Genomic DNA, 16310 nt, shown 5'->3' with positions numbered 1-16310 from the left:
TTATTATTATTATTATTATTATTATTATTATTATTATTATTATTATTATTATTATTTTCTTCCTATTCCTATTCCTATGCCTATCACCGTTTTGGAGACAGTGAAAAAGAAAAGAGTAGGCTATTTTGAAGAACGTGGTAAGTTTTCTCTGTTCCTCCGTCATTAAATGTAAGGCGGTGAATCTTTTGCAGAAGGAGCAAGAGTAATTAATGTTTAAAATGAGGGCACCTGATTACTGTGTGCCTCTGTGGTCTTTCTGTTTATTTCCCTTATTTCCATTCTTTTTGTTTCTCTTTCTTTCTCTCTGTTCTGAATGTAAAAATTAAACAAGAATAAAGACTAAGGAAATGAAGCCCAACAGTTTTTTTTCTTTTATCGTCTACTTTGTATTTGTAGGGCTTATTGCCATATTCGTACAAGGTGTAAACGCTGCTCCAGAGGCTAATCTGCCATGTCCTGACAAATTATATGAGAGCGTTTGTTCAGAAAATAGCGGTTGTGTTCGTGTGACGAGGAGCAGTGAGGTGGGTTCTTTGTTTAATCTAACAGGGGGAATAGGGAAATTGTCTGTTGCAATGTGGTTGAAGATGACAATTGAAGGTACTGAGATGGTTCCCATTCTTGACGTCCTTGGACACCACACGATGAATGATACCGTTGTGGATGGTGACCGGATTCAATTGACGTGGGATCCTGCACTTGGGCAACTACAGTTGAGAGTCTCAGCAGGAGAAAACGAACTCACAGTGACTGGACTGGGCGTTGTGACACTTGCATCTAACCGTTATCGTAGCGTTTTGTTAACTATAGATGCATCAACAGGTGTGGTTACAGTCTCTATTGATTCTGTGGAGGTAATCCGGGAAGAAATGGTGAGTCTAAGAAACAGCGGACTTGCTTTTTCTCCACTAGCATCAATGGGATATGGTACAACTGCAACCCCCATTCCATGGAGTTGGGATGCAATTACAACATTAGGATATGTCACGGTATTTAAAGGGAAAATTCTTGATCGATTTGGGGCAGAGTATATGTCTCAGTTCCGAATGCCATTGAAAGGAACTCAAAGTGGTTGCCTTGTGGATACCGAAACTGAGGATCCTGGATCTCCCCTAAAAGTTGCTGACGCTCATACTTTTTTCTTTTACAAAGACTACAACCACTCTGGTTTTTCTTTTGTGGGAGCATCCATAATAGGTGGAGAAAGAACAGTTCTTGAATCCTCGTTTATGCTTAATGTACGTAATTCTACTGGTAATATTACGTTGAAATCCAAAAGTTGGACTCCTGAAGAGGAAGAAAATCACTCGTGTGGTACTACGCAGAGTGCTACTTTTGAATACCCGGTATCAGTTCCTGTAAATGCAAAAAATTTTACCATGAAATTGGTATATGGTACTAATCCACCTGAATTGACTTCATTTACTCTAATAAACAGAGTAACTGGTGATGTGCTAGGACATTATATGTCTCCCTTGTATCTTGATACCTTGTGGTTTCACTACAATGGTACATCATTGGATTTTCAATTACAGAGTGGTGGTGGATTTGCTTCTTTTTGTATTGCAGCAGTAAATGGTTATGATATGGGAAATGTTCTCGCTGATCCACATTTGTCTTATTACGAACAGGAAACTAGTATAACCCTTTATGCAGGAGTTCGTGAAGGAGATTTTGGGGCATTGTTACCCTTTAATGAATCATGTTTTTCTTCTTCTGCCGTATATGAAATGTTTGATCGTGTTTGGACGACCTCTTTAGAAACTGGTTACTATGTTTTTACTGTAAGAAATAAAAATCCTGGGAAGTACAAATTATGTCTACATCCTATTAATGGACCTGGACAAAAACGTGTTGCTGCTCAATGTGAAGCGAATGATACAACAAGTACGTTTTTTTGTGAATTCTTTCTTGTTCGTACACCTGAAAATGCCATTCCTCTTCCTAGTGGATGGATAAGCAATATGCTCCATCTTGGGGAATCTTATTATGATTCACTTCCACTTATAGGACTTGATGCTGATCCTTTTGTTTCAACTGGAGGAGAATCATTACAGGAACCTGACTTTGGAGATTCTTTATATTTGGATAATAAACGATATCTTTGGTCTCCATTACAAGCAGAAGATGGAAGATTTGCCCGTAATAATGAAACATCACCTCCCTATTGGGTTCAATATTTTGCTATTGCTATTTACAGCCCTAATACACAAAATGGTGTAATCAATGTGCGTTATAATACTACAACTCGTGTATATTTTGACGGTAATATTGTATTTGAAAAGCAAACTTTTTTCCCAAGAAATGATTATTCATCTGTTTTTCTTATGAAAGAAGGATGGCACCAAGTAATTGTCAAAGTGATTTACTCCATATTTGGACGTACAGTTCCTGAAATGTCAATTCGTTTTGAGAATGCAAAAAGTTTGAGTTGGAATTATGTGAAGGGTACAGAAAATACAACCGATTGTGCAAATGGTAATAAGACTATTGCGTGTTTTGAAGGACCTAACATAACAGTTTCATACGAAGATTGTATGGAAGCGGGATGTTGTTATGATGCACTTAACCCTATTAAGTGTTTTGTTTCAAAAACTAGTCGTCCATATCGTGCTGATGGATTATGTGGACCTGGTATTCCCATAGATTCAGATGAATTTGAATTTGCACAATGTAATTTACATAGTTGTTGTTCTAACGGTTACTGTGGTAGAAGCTATGCAAATTGTACATGTACTACTTGTGTAGACTATAATTTTGTGCAGAAGCCAAGAAGTCAATATATTCTTTGGGGAAACAGAGCAATGTGTTCTGGTTCGCGTGATATACATATTGGTGTCCTTACGAAGGATATTTGTGAATTGAGATGTAACCGTGATGATAATTGCTCAGCCTTTTCTATTGGGACCCCGGATACAAATGGTATTGCCGATTGCTATTTATCATATGGTGAATGTTCACTAACTGTGGAAGATCCAAGAGCGAGTGAAACGTATCTACGTCTAAGTGATGAATGTGATATGACAACCCCTATAAACGGAAATTGTACTGAAGGGTCTGGAAGTTTCACTTTATATGGTAATGACATAAGTAAAGAAAGTTGTTTGTATGGTTGTTATATGACAGCACAATGTGCTGTTGCTGTATACAACACTGAAGAGAGGACTTGTATGTTTTCCAGTACTAATTGCACAGCAACTTCAAGTGAACAAAGTCTCCTGAGTCGATTTCAGTGCTCTGGTTATAATTTAAAACCTCCTGTTCCACTTCCTGCAGTTCCACCGGTGCCAAATGCAACCTCTCTTGGTTGTTACAAAGATCCTGGGAAGGAGTACTTTGCAAGTTCCAATTATTCTGATTATCCTATGAATAATTATGTTGAAAATTACTTTATAGTATTCATTGGAGATAAAACTGCTTGTATGGAACATTGTGCTGGTGTTGGTACACTTTATTTCGCCCTTACAGATGGTGTTATTTGTACCTGTGGTGTATATAATAACGAGTCCCGACGTGAGACAAATCAGAATCTCTGTAATATTTCTTGTGATGACAACGAAAACAATACTCACTGTGGCGGTGAAGTCTCCGCGTCTGTGTACCGTCTGGAGCCGTACGTTGGCATCTGCCCTCACGGCTACGCCCACTTTGAGAACGCGTGTTTCAAATTCGTCGCTGATCCTCTCTCATGGGGAGAGGCCCGGCGGCACTGCCACGGCGACGGCGCCACTCTGGCGAGTATTGCGAATGAGACCCGCAGTCAATTTCTCCTCTCGCTGGCGGGTGGGAAGGCGGCGTGGACGGGAGGCCGCCGGGCGGTGGGGACGGGCGGATTCCCCGTCTTGACGTGGACCGACGGCAGTCCCGTCCAATTCACCGACTGGCTTCCCGGTGAGCCCAGCGGGGGCGGCGGCGAAGGGAATGAAGAAGGAGACGGATGTGTGTTGACGACGACAGAGCACCCCACGCCGTATGAGGGATCCTGGCGAACAGCATTATGCACCGCCAGTCATGGATTTCTCTGCATGATGAACCCAAGAGACCGAAACGGGAGACTACGACTGCACGTGGGGAGTGTGGCAGGGACGACAGGGCAAATGCATTGCGTGGAGAAAAGTGAGTTTTCACAGCAAACCAGTGCAAACCTGGTGGGACACTATTTGTTGCATGAAGAAGGATTTGATGGCACAACGTTTCATGATGAAAGTGATCAGGGTAATGACATGGAGGTTAAAGGAGCAACAACGTTCAATTGGGTGAATGGAGTAAAAAATTCAAGAACATTACAGTTTGATGGATCTTTTCATCTTAAAGCAAAAAATGTGTATGATTTTCAATTACCCACATTAACTGTGGCAGTTTGGGTGAATATAGGAAATTCAACTGTGGCAAACAAAGTGGTATTATCCAAATCATATTCTAAAACAAAAAATCCTACTTTTCCTCTATATGAATGGGCTTTGGCATATGACAGAAGGGGATATCTTTGTTTTATAATAACCTCTCATTGGGTTTGTAGTAAAACTTTAACACCTCAAAATGAGTGGGTACATGTCGCTGGTGTATATGACGGTTCAACAATGAATTTATTTCTGAACGGTAATTTAGTTGATGATTTAAGTATACCATCATCTGATTTTGTACATGGTAATGAAACATTTGTAGTAGTGGGAGGTGAAAATAGGGATCCGGTTACCCATGAGAATGATTTTATTGGTTCAATAGACGACGTTCGTATTTATAATGCTGCATTTAGTGCATCATATATAATGTATCTTGCCAATTGTGAAAAGACTGATAGTTTAGGTAATACAATATCCATGTACAACATGCAAAGAGGTATCCTTGATTTTTCTGGTATTGGTTTCTCATCTGATACAGATATTGTATTATCACCGGAACCTTGCTACTCTGGGGCTGAAGTAAAATATACCAAAGTAACTTTGTTTCCATACAGCTCTTTTCAAGCTATATTATTCTTAAGAGATGGTACAGTAAATGGTGGTGTCTCAGCGTGGACATTAAATTTGTGCTCGGTAAGTTCAATAGATTCAAATATGATTGAAGGTGATCTTAACTTTAAGATAGCGGCAGTTTCCATTACGTCTTTTATGAATGTTTCTTCAGTTATTGGCGTTATAACCTTGGATAAAAATACGATTTATCCTCTAAAGATGGGATTGGTTGGTCATAATCTTGCAAATGGACAGGCACTATTTTTATCTTCAACTTCTCAATGCCACTCTGAACATGTACTTTTGGTAAAAAATGTAGATGAAAGTGGTACAAATGGTGAAGTAGAATTGACAAAGGCTCTAAATGTTCCATCTGTTTTTGTTTGCTGGTCTGCAAATGAAACTAATATGGGAGTTCTTACACCATTTCGTATTAATTCAGGAGATACCAATGAAACTGCTATAGTAGACGGATCGAAACAGATCACTTCTTCACTCATTCAGAATGGTTTTTATGAAAGTGAAGTCAGTTTTTTCCGTTCTTGTTTGACCTATGATGACCTTGGTGACAATTTTTATGTGATAGTTAATATGGGCTCATTTCGGGATGTTTTTATACCTGTTAAGGGTGTAGATGTTTGTACTCTTCTTACTTCAACTAATACCTTAAACTATATGTATTCACGTGCTTCACCGGATGATTTTTATTTCACTGGTCGGGTTCATGCTGTACCACCATATCGAGATCTTCCGGGAGCATTAGGTGGTTCGCCTATTGGATATCCATTAGCATCTCCTCGTCAGCGTTTGTCCACTTGGGGCAGTAACCAAGTTGTAAGAACTCGTGGTGGTTGTTGTCAGACGCAGCCGGAAGATATCCCAGCATGGGGACGTGCATACACCCTTGAAGTTCGTCCTATAAGTGAAGAAAAGGTATGGTTAGATTGGGAACACCCATGGGTGGGTGCTGCTGGGACAGGCTTTTACTTTCGAATTTCTTTAAGAAACTTTCGTGGTGAGGTACAAACAGGTAGACGCAGATTTAAGATAAAAGTTGGTTCTAACCCTTATAAGGACATGCTATCAGATACTAATGGTATTTTGGAGTTTATGTATAATGAAGAAAATTTTGAGGAAGGGGAAGTAGTATCAATTGAAGTTATGGTTGATGAAAATATTACACCAGAAAATGGAAAGGAACATAAACATAGAATTATGGTTGGTACCGCTATTCCAGAACCAGCGATTCCATTGGATAGTACTAAACCAATTGGACATTTGCTCCGTTTTGGTTCATTAGAAGAAGGTATTGAACCTTCAGAGTACACTGATCCTCTTGACTATGATTGGTTTTTTGGAGAAGAGCTAAAAATGCGTCCATATGATGGGATGACCAGCACTGCAGAAACTGGTGATGGCGAAAGTTACACAAGTACATGGCGAAAAGTTGATTTAGATACCAGTGGATATTTTGAAGTAAATGTTAAAGGTGGGACATTACACTATTTTGCCTTTGCTTTATTTGTTACTGGAAGTGAATTAATAGATATTGAAGTTGATTTTAATGGCCCAATGGAGATGTTTTTTGATGGTAAGATTGTCTTTTCTACCAGCTATAACAATAATGAAAGTCAAACAGTACTTCCATTTGGGTGGCACCAGGTTTTGATCAAAGCATATTCTACAGAAGATAATATGCGTATGAAAATTCGTATAATGTTATCTGGGGGTGGTAGTTTTTACAGTTTACCCTCACTTTTTCCTCCAAATACAATGGTATTAAAAGATGGTGAACCTATTTCAACAGCTTTAAGACTTGGAAGGGAGAATGAATACATTTACGAAGTTTTTGGTGAAGATATTATTGGAAATATGCAAACTATGCGTCCTCGTACAGGTGATAGAACTTTTACTGGTCATATGTGGCAACCAGCACATGCTAGTTTTGGACAATGGAAAGTGGATGGAACTGAATCTACTGTGGGAGTTTATGCTAATCGCTACTTAGCCTTTGGTTTGTATGCCTTACGAGCTCAACTCATAACTTGGACAGTTTACTGTCATGGACCAGTGAAGATATGGATAAATGGTGATGTAACTTTTGAATGCCCAGAGAATGAATTACCAGGTAGAAAAACGTTTTATCAAAATGTTTATATTGGATGGTATCAGATGATAGTGAAAATAGGAGCTTCATATCAAAACACATGGTTTTTTTCAATGACTCCCTTCGAAACTAATGAAATGATTGCAATTGCTTACGAGTTGGGTTCATTATTACCAAATGATATAATGCCTCTTGGGAGTGGGGAAGTCATTACGGAGATGCTGCTCTTGCAATCATCAGAAGGATTGGACGGACGTCTTTCAGAAATTCCTTATACTTCAGATGTAGAAAATCCAATGAGGACTGATTTTGATCTTAATCAAGCTATTAATACAACAAGCAGAGTTACAGTGAATATTTATGATGAAAAACCGGTTGAATTTTATTGGAATCCTCGGGTAAGCACAGATGGAATTTTTGGTAGTTACACTGATATTATAGCTGGTAAGTATAATCAATACTACTCATTTGCAGTGTACTCTACAGGAGTAGTTGGGGATATTTATATAGGTTTCGATGATGCCTTCAGCCTTTTTATTGATGACAATTTTGTCCATAATGAATCTACTGGTTCCTTTGCCGTTATTCCATTTAATTTAACCTTAGGATGGCATCGTTTGATCTTTAAACTTACTGCTAAAGACGATTTCCAATGGATTAGTGATGATGGTAGTACAAGCTGGCCTCAAGCAATGAGTAATTGTCAGAGTAGTGGATACTCTCAGTTGTGTAATTTTGATGCCTATTGTCCTTACATACTTAAACGCAAAAGTCTTCCAGACTTTAGAGCTTCTACATTTGCTCCAATACTATCTGAAAGTAATTATGGAGTGGATGATTACGTTCAAATTCACTCTGGTGGGGGTAATTCAACATCTGTGTGTGAGCGGTGGTCAGAAACGCATGAAGGCAATGGACCATCATGGGCTAAAAGTGATGAAGTTGTTGAGGTTCGTCGTGGATATGGTTGTTGTGGTTTCTTTGAAGCTCCAAAGATTTCTGTTCGACTTTATTATGATAAGGGAGAATTGGGATTCAGTACGGCAGTACCATCAAACGCTGTGGATCCTCCATCAGGCACAGTAGATGATCCTGAATCTACAGAGCAAGTGGTAACACTTTCACATCCAGATAAGGATGTAAAAATTTTCTATGATTTTTCACTTGCATTAGATAATGTGACAAGATATACTTCCCCATTTATGGTTACAGAGAACTCAGTTGTTATTTATTGGGCAGAAAAAGGTATTTATCGTAGTGAATATCGCTATCTTATAATTGAAATTCCAACTTCAGCTGTTCTACGACGTTCTACCTGTCCAGTAAAGTTACCTTGTGCTATTGGAGTAACAGGTACAGCCATAGGGAAACATATGGCAATTGTATGGGAAAATTATGCAGATATTAAGTTATATGATAATTATTCAACTGCCTCTGAAATTCCTAGAAGTTCACGAACCAGTGGAATTGTGACTGTAGAGTCACATTTTCATATGTTTATTCCTGTTGAAGGATTGTTAGAAGGTTTATATGCTGGATTTCACTACCCTTTTAATGATATCGGACATCACTTGAGTAGTGCTGTCCGTATTGAACCTTTCACTCTCTCACCATTACAGTTAATTGGACATCAGGATAGTACCTTTAAAGTTGAAGGGTTAGGAACATGGGATGGAATATTATTTCTGGAACAATGGAGTAAAGAATCTACAACATGTGCAGTACCTAACTGTATTTCAGCTTTTATAAATTTCTATCGGTATACAACCCTTGTACGTCCCGGAAACACAGCAAGAATGGATTTACATGATTTTAGTGGAGATATTCACTGTGTCTGTGTCTGTGTTACGGGTTCATCAATAGGGAAATCCAGAGATTCTCTTCTCTACGATCCCGCTTTTGTGAGTGCAGTGCCAATGGATATTCAAGTTTTACCACCACCCAAACCTACAAATGATACAGTTTGGTTTATCACACCAAATGAACCTAGCGATGGTGAGGATATCTACTTTGGTGGTTACTTCAGTAGCACATCTTCAGAAGACTATAATGTGTTAATTGAGCCTATTCGATCAAATAACACCGTACGCTCACCAACGTGCCGTGTAAAGCAGGTAAATCAAACTATGCTTGTTTGTACCATTTCTGTTCCTGTTGGAACTATTGGACTGTGGAATACATCTATTTATAAAACTGGTGTGAAAGTCACTTATGAAGGGGTGTTGAATGTACTTGTTTGTGTGCCGCCAAGTTTGGTAATTTCTGCCGCATTTGGGGAGTGTGCGGCGAAGAGTGCGGATTGTGTAGATGGGGCCTTCCTTACCTTCATTGGTACAAACTTTGATCATTATCACCCAACGCGTAATATAATCCTGCTGTTTCCAAGCCTAAACAAAAGTGAGAAACACACCTACCAACATGGAAGAAAAGAAAAAGAAGAAGAAATAATAAGAAAAAGAGATATGATACTTCACAATGCGGCGGCGTGGGAGGAAACACCGCCGGGCATCCCAACATGTGTGACGGTGTCCGTAACGGCCACAACACTGAAGTGTCAACTTGAAAACACCACACGAGTGGCGATGCGATCACGATATGAAGTGGGATTAATCCTGCGGCTCACACGATCCAACACCCGTATCTACACAACGAATGAAACGTTACTTTTACGGGGCGGTTCACAACCCGGTTGGTCCGGCACTACTGTGCCTGTGATTCCCCCAGACGCCCCTACCAGTTCTTCTCATAATACATTAATTATTGTTTTGTGTGTTGTGATTGCGGTGATTCTTCTTTTAATCATTGTCGCTGTGGTGTTTATGAAGAAACGATTTAGATTTGTAAAGAAGACACAGGCAGATGAGGAGATGATGTACATGGAGGAACAACTCCTGCAGGCGGAACAGGAAAGCACCGCCTCTCTCAAACGCACCGCAATGAATGCACCCATCCCACCACTGAAAGAGGCACAACAACACCACCACCAACGATCACAACAACCACCAAAACAAATCAAACTACACGATCATTTACTGGATAATAATAATAATAATAATAATAATAATGCACTGAATGAGTTGTAAGTGCAAAGGGTGGAGTAATACCACTACACTAGTACTAGTAATGGTGAGATGATATGATAGTTATAACGATGAAACCAAACAAACAAACAAACAAACAAACAAAAAAAAAAAAAACATTAGGCAACATGATGATGATTAAAAGAGAGACAATTACAGGAAAACAAAACAAAAGAAGTCTCTCTTTCTCTCAAAAAAAAAAAAATAAATAAAGAAAAGTATATAAAAAAAAAAATAAAGAAAATGAACCGAAAAGCAAAGTCTTTTTTTCTAGCGACCGGATGGATATCTCTCCTCCCTTATTATCTGCATATCAAGGATGAATTAACCAACAAATCAACATCAACAAAACGAAAAAAAGAAAAAAAAAACAACACAAAAAAAAAATAAAGAAAACATATCGAAAAGAGTAGCAGTGTCTTTCTCTGAATACAAATTCCCTCTTGTTTTATTATTGTTATTTTATTATTATTATTATTATTTTTTTTTTTTCCAATTCTCAACGTGCGTGCACATCTCTTTCTTTCTTTCTTTTCCCAGTGGCGTTCTCATTAACGCTTCTGCCTTTAAAAAAGAAATTCTTTTTTTTTTTCCTTTGGACTCTTCGCGAGTGTTTTATTTCACTCAGTTTGGATTATTCTGCCTATTCAAACAAAAGGCAACGGTACTGTAAAGAACGAAAGAAATACGAAGAATAAATGAATGCTGCTGTTTACATAAAGCTAAACAACAACGTGTAAGACTCGACATTTAATGATCCGCCCAAAGAAAGAAAGAAAGAAAGAAAGAAAAAAAAGAAGAAAGGATTGCAAAATCATTGGACGTTAACATTGTTGACAAGAAGAAGAAGAAGAAGGAAAACCAGAGTCTCATAATGTCAGTGGATAGTGAAGATGAATTTTTATTTTATTTTATTATTTTTTATTTTCTCTAATGCCATTCGTTCAAGAAAGAAAAGAATAAATGGATTTCCATTTTACATTCTTATTTTTTTTTTCGTGAGAGATTAACTCTCTGTTGTAAGAGAAACCACTATTATTTTCCTTTTTTTTTTTACGATATGATTCTTGTTTTTCGTTCCCATTCCGTGTTCTTCTATTGTTGTATTATATATATATATATATTTATTTATTTATTCGTTATTTATATTCCCTTTCCAAAACGAGTTTTTACGCTTTTTATTTTCTGTACGTTCGTCTTTTTAAAGTGTTTCCTCTCTTCGCATTACTGGTCCTTTTAGCATGTACACACACATACACATACAGAGAGAGATGTGAACATCACTTCCGCAGGTATTTCTCTCTTTTCATTCTCTGCTATTGCAGTAGTGATAGTGAGAGTGAATATGGATAGAAATATTCTCTCTCTTGTTTGTGCGTGTGTGTACGTGCTGAGGCCAGAGATAAATAGGTATGTCAGAACAGCTTAAAAAATATATATATATATATATTTTATTGGTTCTATTTCCATTGTTTTAATTACGGGAATGAACAATTAGGAACTTAGTACTGGGAAAAGGGGGAAAAAAGAAGAAAAAATAATAATTGATAAATGATAACGACATGATAGCTCGTATTATTCATTTCATAACTTGACCCACATCTAGTGAGTATTCTTTGTTTTTTTTTTTTTCTCTGTCTATCTATCTGTCATCCTCTGTGGGTGTGTTTGTTACGCAAACGTATTTTCTCCTCTTCTACGTTCTTAACTCTTTCCCATTAATAATAATAATAAAAAGGAAAGACCAAGGGTGAACTACCCTATACACAGATACTTAATCACACAGTTGTATATATATTATATATATATTATATAATAATAATTATTATTATTATATTAGTATCGATCATGGGTGGAGCTGTGGCCCGTCCCCAGCCGAAGCGTCCTGTGGGCCCTCGCACCCCCACTGGCACTACCAGCCATGATAGTAATAATAGTAGTTACAGTAGGAAATATCGTAATAATCATTATAGTAATAATAATAATAGTGGTAACGATATTATGGCTGACGGCGCTTTCAACAGCAATAACGGCAGCGTGGGTGTCAGCACCAACGGAAGTGAACGGAATGCAGAACGTCGAGGGCGGCGGGTGCGCATCACATCATCTGTGGTGGAGTTGGACAAAATCCCCATTCTCCAATCCAACGCCTCTATCATGTTTTCACCGACGGGTGCTCGCGCGTTGCCCCCGCGGCCCACCACAGGCATTCTCTCCAAATGTGAATACGACAAATTCACTGGATTGCCCGTCGTGTCGGTCCCCGGCAGTGAAATCAAAAGTGCGAGTGAAGTGCCAACACCGCCGCTTCCTGCGCGGATAACGCCGGACATCAACACACCGCAGATAAACACGAGCAACGTGAATGAACAAGAAGGAGAAGGAGAAGAGATAGAGAGAAAGGGGAATGGACAATCTCGTGTAAATAATAAAGAGGATGCAGGAATAGCAGTAACCGCCGCCGTAAGGGATCAGAGTCCACCCACAACAACAGCAACAAAAAATGCGAATGTGGATGAATTCAATGTAGTGAATAAAGGCGCGGAAAACTATTCATCGCCACTCTCAGATTTGCTGAAACGGCCATTAAATCCTACTTCAAACATAAGGACAACAGAAGTAACAGCAGATGAGCCGAAGGTGTTTTCGGCATCATCATCAGTAACAGCAGCATCCGAACTATCAGAAGCAATAACAGAATTAAACAGCAATGGAAATATAGTGCCTGAAGAGAAAAACTCTAACAATAGTACCAACAGCAAATCTCGTGTACGCCATATTAGACGAAAACAACACCGGAAGGAGAAGAAGAAAGAGGAGGATGAGGATGAGGAGAAGAAAAATAATGTGATGAAAGAGAACAACAATGACCCTGAAATACAGAAAGTCTCTGCATCACCTACTAGTCTAATAAAAAGCTTTTCTATAGAGTTTTAATGGGGGGATAAAGTAATGTGAAAATGATGGAATCGATATTTATATATGTTTGTATTTCTATATGTGTAAAGGATATGTGATAACGAAGAATAAGAAAATATGTGGATGCTTAAAAAAAAAAAAAAAGGAAGTAATGGTTTAAAAAAAAAAAAAAAAAAAACCAAAACATTTTTTATATCTTTACTGGAAAACGATATAGGTCGATGTTTTTCGGCTATTATTATTATTATTATTATTATTATTATTATTATTATTATTATTATTATTATTTTCTTTCTCTCTCAGCAATACTATCAATATATGTGTGTATTAAATGTGTATCTACCACTTCTTTTAGCATGTTGAACTCAATAGGAGTAAGTATAATATCTCAAACAGGAATGCCTGTTGATGAACGTTTTTTATTTTTATTTTTTTTATATATGCTCAGAGGCAGAAAATAAAGAAGCGGGTGACAACAATGGTGAGAGAAAGTCTATGTGACGGAGTTCATCTCTCTCTCTCTCTCTCTCTCTTTCTCTCATTGTGCCTTTCAGCTCAACTTGCTATTGTTGTATTTCTTATTCTCCTCATTTCTGCCCCCTCTTCATCTTTTTTTAAAAAAAAATCTGGATCGTGCTTTACTACATGTATAAGTATTGTATTTTGTATTATTTGTTCCCCATTTTTTTTTTTTATCTTATTTCTTGCACTGTCAGTTAATTTTATTTTTATGGGTTTAAGACGTTTCTACCTTATCTATTGCAGGTGTCTCTTCTATTTTTATTTCAATTTGCATATTCAGATATTTTGTTAATTTCCCTTTATATTATATTATTCTTTTTTATTTTTATTTTTGCGCATGGAAACGTGTTTAATTGAATCTGTTTTTTTTTTTTTCTTTTCTTTCTGTGTCCCGACCTTCAAGGATGTGTGTTATGCTTGATCCCTATTAAAGTAAATCATCTACTAAGCGATATCATGTTTTGTTTCTTCATTTTCTTTTCTTTTTTTCTTTTTCTTTTTTTTTTCTTTATATTCATTTAAAGAAAAGTCTGGTTTCTTCCCCCACTCAGTAAAATACCACAAGGGCGGAAGAGAAGAGAAGAGAAGAGAAGTTCTCTCTCCATGTCGATGGGCAACCCGCCGCACACATCCGATGGCCCATGGCCGCTAGACCCCATTCCTCCACAACCACCATCACAAGAAGAGGAATATCATCAACAATCACAACCACAAGAAGAGGAATATCGTTTACCATCACAATCAGAACAATATCGCCCACAACCAGAAAAAGAATATCCGCATTGTTTACTGCGGCATCCACGTCCGTGTAGTACTATGGATGGATCATTACACACTTCTCGTGGGCGGGGGTCGGCAGCCGTGCGGCCCGAGTCTTATCTCGCCGTGAGACCCACCGGCGCCTATTTGAATTTACCCCCCGCCGTCGATGTTGAGACCGTTGAGGAGGCGAAGATGATGTTGGCGCGATGGGAGGCGTGGAATCAACAACTCCCAAAACAACTGGAAATGGATGTGGCCTTCTCGCCGGTGAACCGAATGAATGGACGGGAATCGGCAGCTTCTCTACTATCCACACCATCCCACACCCTCTTATCCCACGGAGTGGAAAAAGGGAGGAATACATCACTTTCTCAAAATATAGTAGGAACACCTTCAAACACTTCAGTTGAAGTTATTAATCATTCGCATGAAGCTAATAAGTTACATACAGAAACGAGAGGGACAGTCTTAAAACCACGTCCATTTGCTGTAGCATATCGAGTTACTGCCGCAACATTAAGACGCAGAACTCAACCCGCCTCTACTCGCCAAAGTCGTGCACTGCTGCTTAAACGTGCACTGGATCTAGAAGGTAAACCACTGGGTCGTACCGGTGGGAATCCAAATGATGTGAATATAGAAGATCACCCCTCAGCAGGGCGGGATGACAGCAAATCAACAGCAGATATGAATATTCCTTTTCCAAGAGTAGCACTCTCAACAGAATCAGAAGAGAAACAGGATCCACTTGCTGTAGCAGAGCGTTTGCGACTTCATTTGAAGGATACGGTAGATGCGTTAGAGGCAGATTCAGTAATTTCTCGGTTACCGAATCGCAGTACAATGGATAGTAATAGTGACTATAATTCAACGTGGCCAAAACCTCCATCACATTTTCAACATGAGTTGGTTGACTGCAAGGAGTCCATGGAAGAAAATATTCACCTATTGCCTTGTGTTTCAGTTTTAATTCCGAACGAGGACGAAGAAGAAGAAGAAAAAGAAGTAAAGAAGAGTAGTAACTCTCTTCCTCTACTGCATGGAGTGTCTGTAGAAGGAACAGAGGAAAACAGAATACTGATGGAATCTGATGAAAAAGCTGAAGATACTGAGGATTCCGAAGAAGAAGAAAAAGAAGAAGAAGAGCCGAAGGAGGTGATGGAGGGCTTTTTCTTTTCTAGTTGTTCTGAATCCCCACCACAAGGTTTTCCAATTGTGGTACTTGGGGATCACGCTGTTTCTATCTTTCCAACACCACTAATGGCAGGAGATGAAGTAGAGTCAAATATGGATTCTAAAAGTAATGTGGAATTGCCGACCCCAAATGGGGCAGGATATGTGGACGATGAAGTTGTTAGAACTATGGAAGTAGTTAATAGGAATAATATTTCTGGCTCAGATTCAAAAGAAATGGAGCAACCTGTATACTCTAAGAAAGCAAATCTATTGACATTTGAAGAAAAAGAAACTCAAAATTATGACTCTAACAGTAAAAGTGATAAGGAGAATGAAAAAAGTCAACAGAATACCAACCCCAAAGAGAAGGGAATCTTTAAATATGAATATGAATATGAAGAGGAAGAGGGAATAGCCGAGAATGAAAATACAGACACCGTTCTTCTGCCTCGTATCACACATATTACGCATGAGGTGATGAATGAAGAGTGTACTGCCCGGGTATCTCTTATTCTTGCAGAAACTCTGCAATTATGCGAACTCTGGCAGTTGTGTCACACAGAAGGTCTACGTATTGCAGAGACCCCAAGTACTTCTTGGGATGTTCGTGATGAAAAGATGACGACCAACACTACGGACCACTCACGCATGAACGATGCATTTACACAATGTAATATGGAAGAGCTTAATATAATAATGACATCATCACATCAGCAGCAACAGATATATGAAGAGGCTGAGAGGGACACACAATGCTTTCATAGTGAAATTGCTCGACTAAACCAGAAG

The 16310-nt window shown here is 38.5% G+C and overlaps 3 protein-coding genes across 3 annotated transcripts; all 3 read left to right on the top strand.

Moving 5' to 3' along the window:
- Nucleotides 1-347: 347 nt before the first annotated feature.
- TM35_000282160 (putative C-lectin) lies at nucleotides 348-10145 on the top strand (the record flags this gene model as incomplete). Its single annotated transcript, XM_029028247.1, has 1 exon — nucleotides 348-10145. The coding sequence occupies one exon, from the start codon at nucleotides 348-350 to the stop codon at nucleotides 10143-10145; it is 9798 nt and encodes a 3265-aa protein (XP_028880566.1).
- Nucleotides 10146-11990: 1845 nt separating this feature from the next.
- Nucleotides 11991-13079, top strand: TM35_000282150 (uncharacterized protein; the record flags this gene model as incomplete). Its single annotated transcript, XM_029028246.1, has 1 exon — nucleotides 11991-13079. The coding sequence occupies one exon, from the start codon at nucleotides 11991-11993 to the stop codon at nucleotides 13077-13079; it is 1089 nt and encodes a 362-aa protein (XP_028880565.1).
- Nucleotides 13080-14192: 1113 nt separating this feature from the next.
- TM35_000282140 (uncharacterized protein) lies at nucleotides 14193-16310 on the top strand (the record flags this gene model as incomplete). The annotated part of the gene is made up of 1 exon (XM_029028245.1): nucleotides 14193-16310. A coding segment is annotated over one exon (2118 nt), but the record flags the coding sequence as incomplete, so codon positions are not given.

The sequence above is a fragment of the Trypanosoma theileri genome (assembly GCF_002087225.1).
Source record: "Trypanosoma theileri isolate Edinburgh chromosome Unknown TM35_Tth_28_V1, whole genome shotgun sequence".
Classification (NCBI taxonomy): Eukaryota; Euglenozoa; class Kinetoplastea; order Trypanosomatida; family Trypanosomatidae; genus Trypanosoma; species Trypanosoma theileri.
Note: the sequence above shows the minus strand (reverse complement) of the source record. Positions and strands in the feature narration are given on the sequence as shown.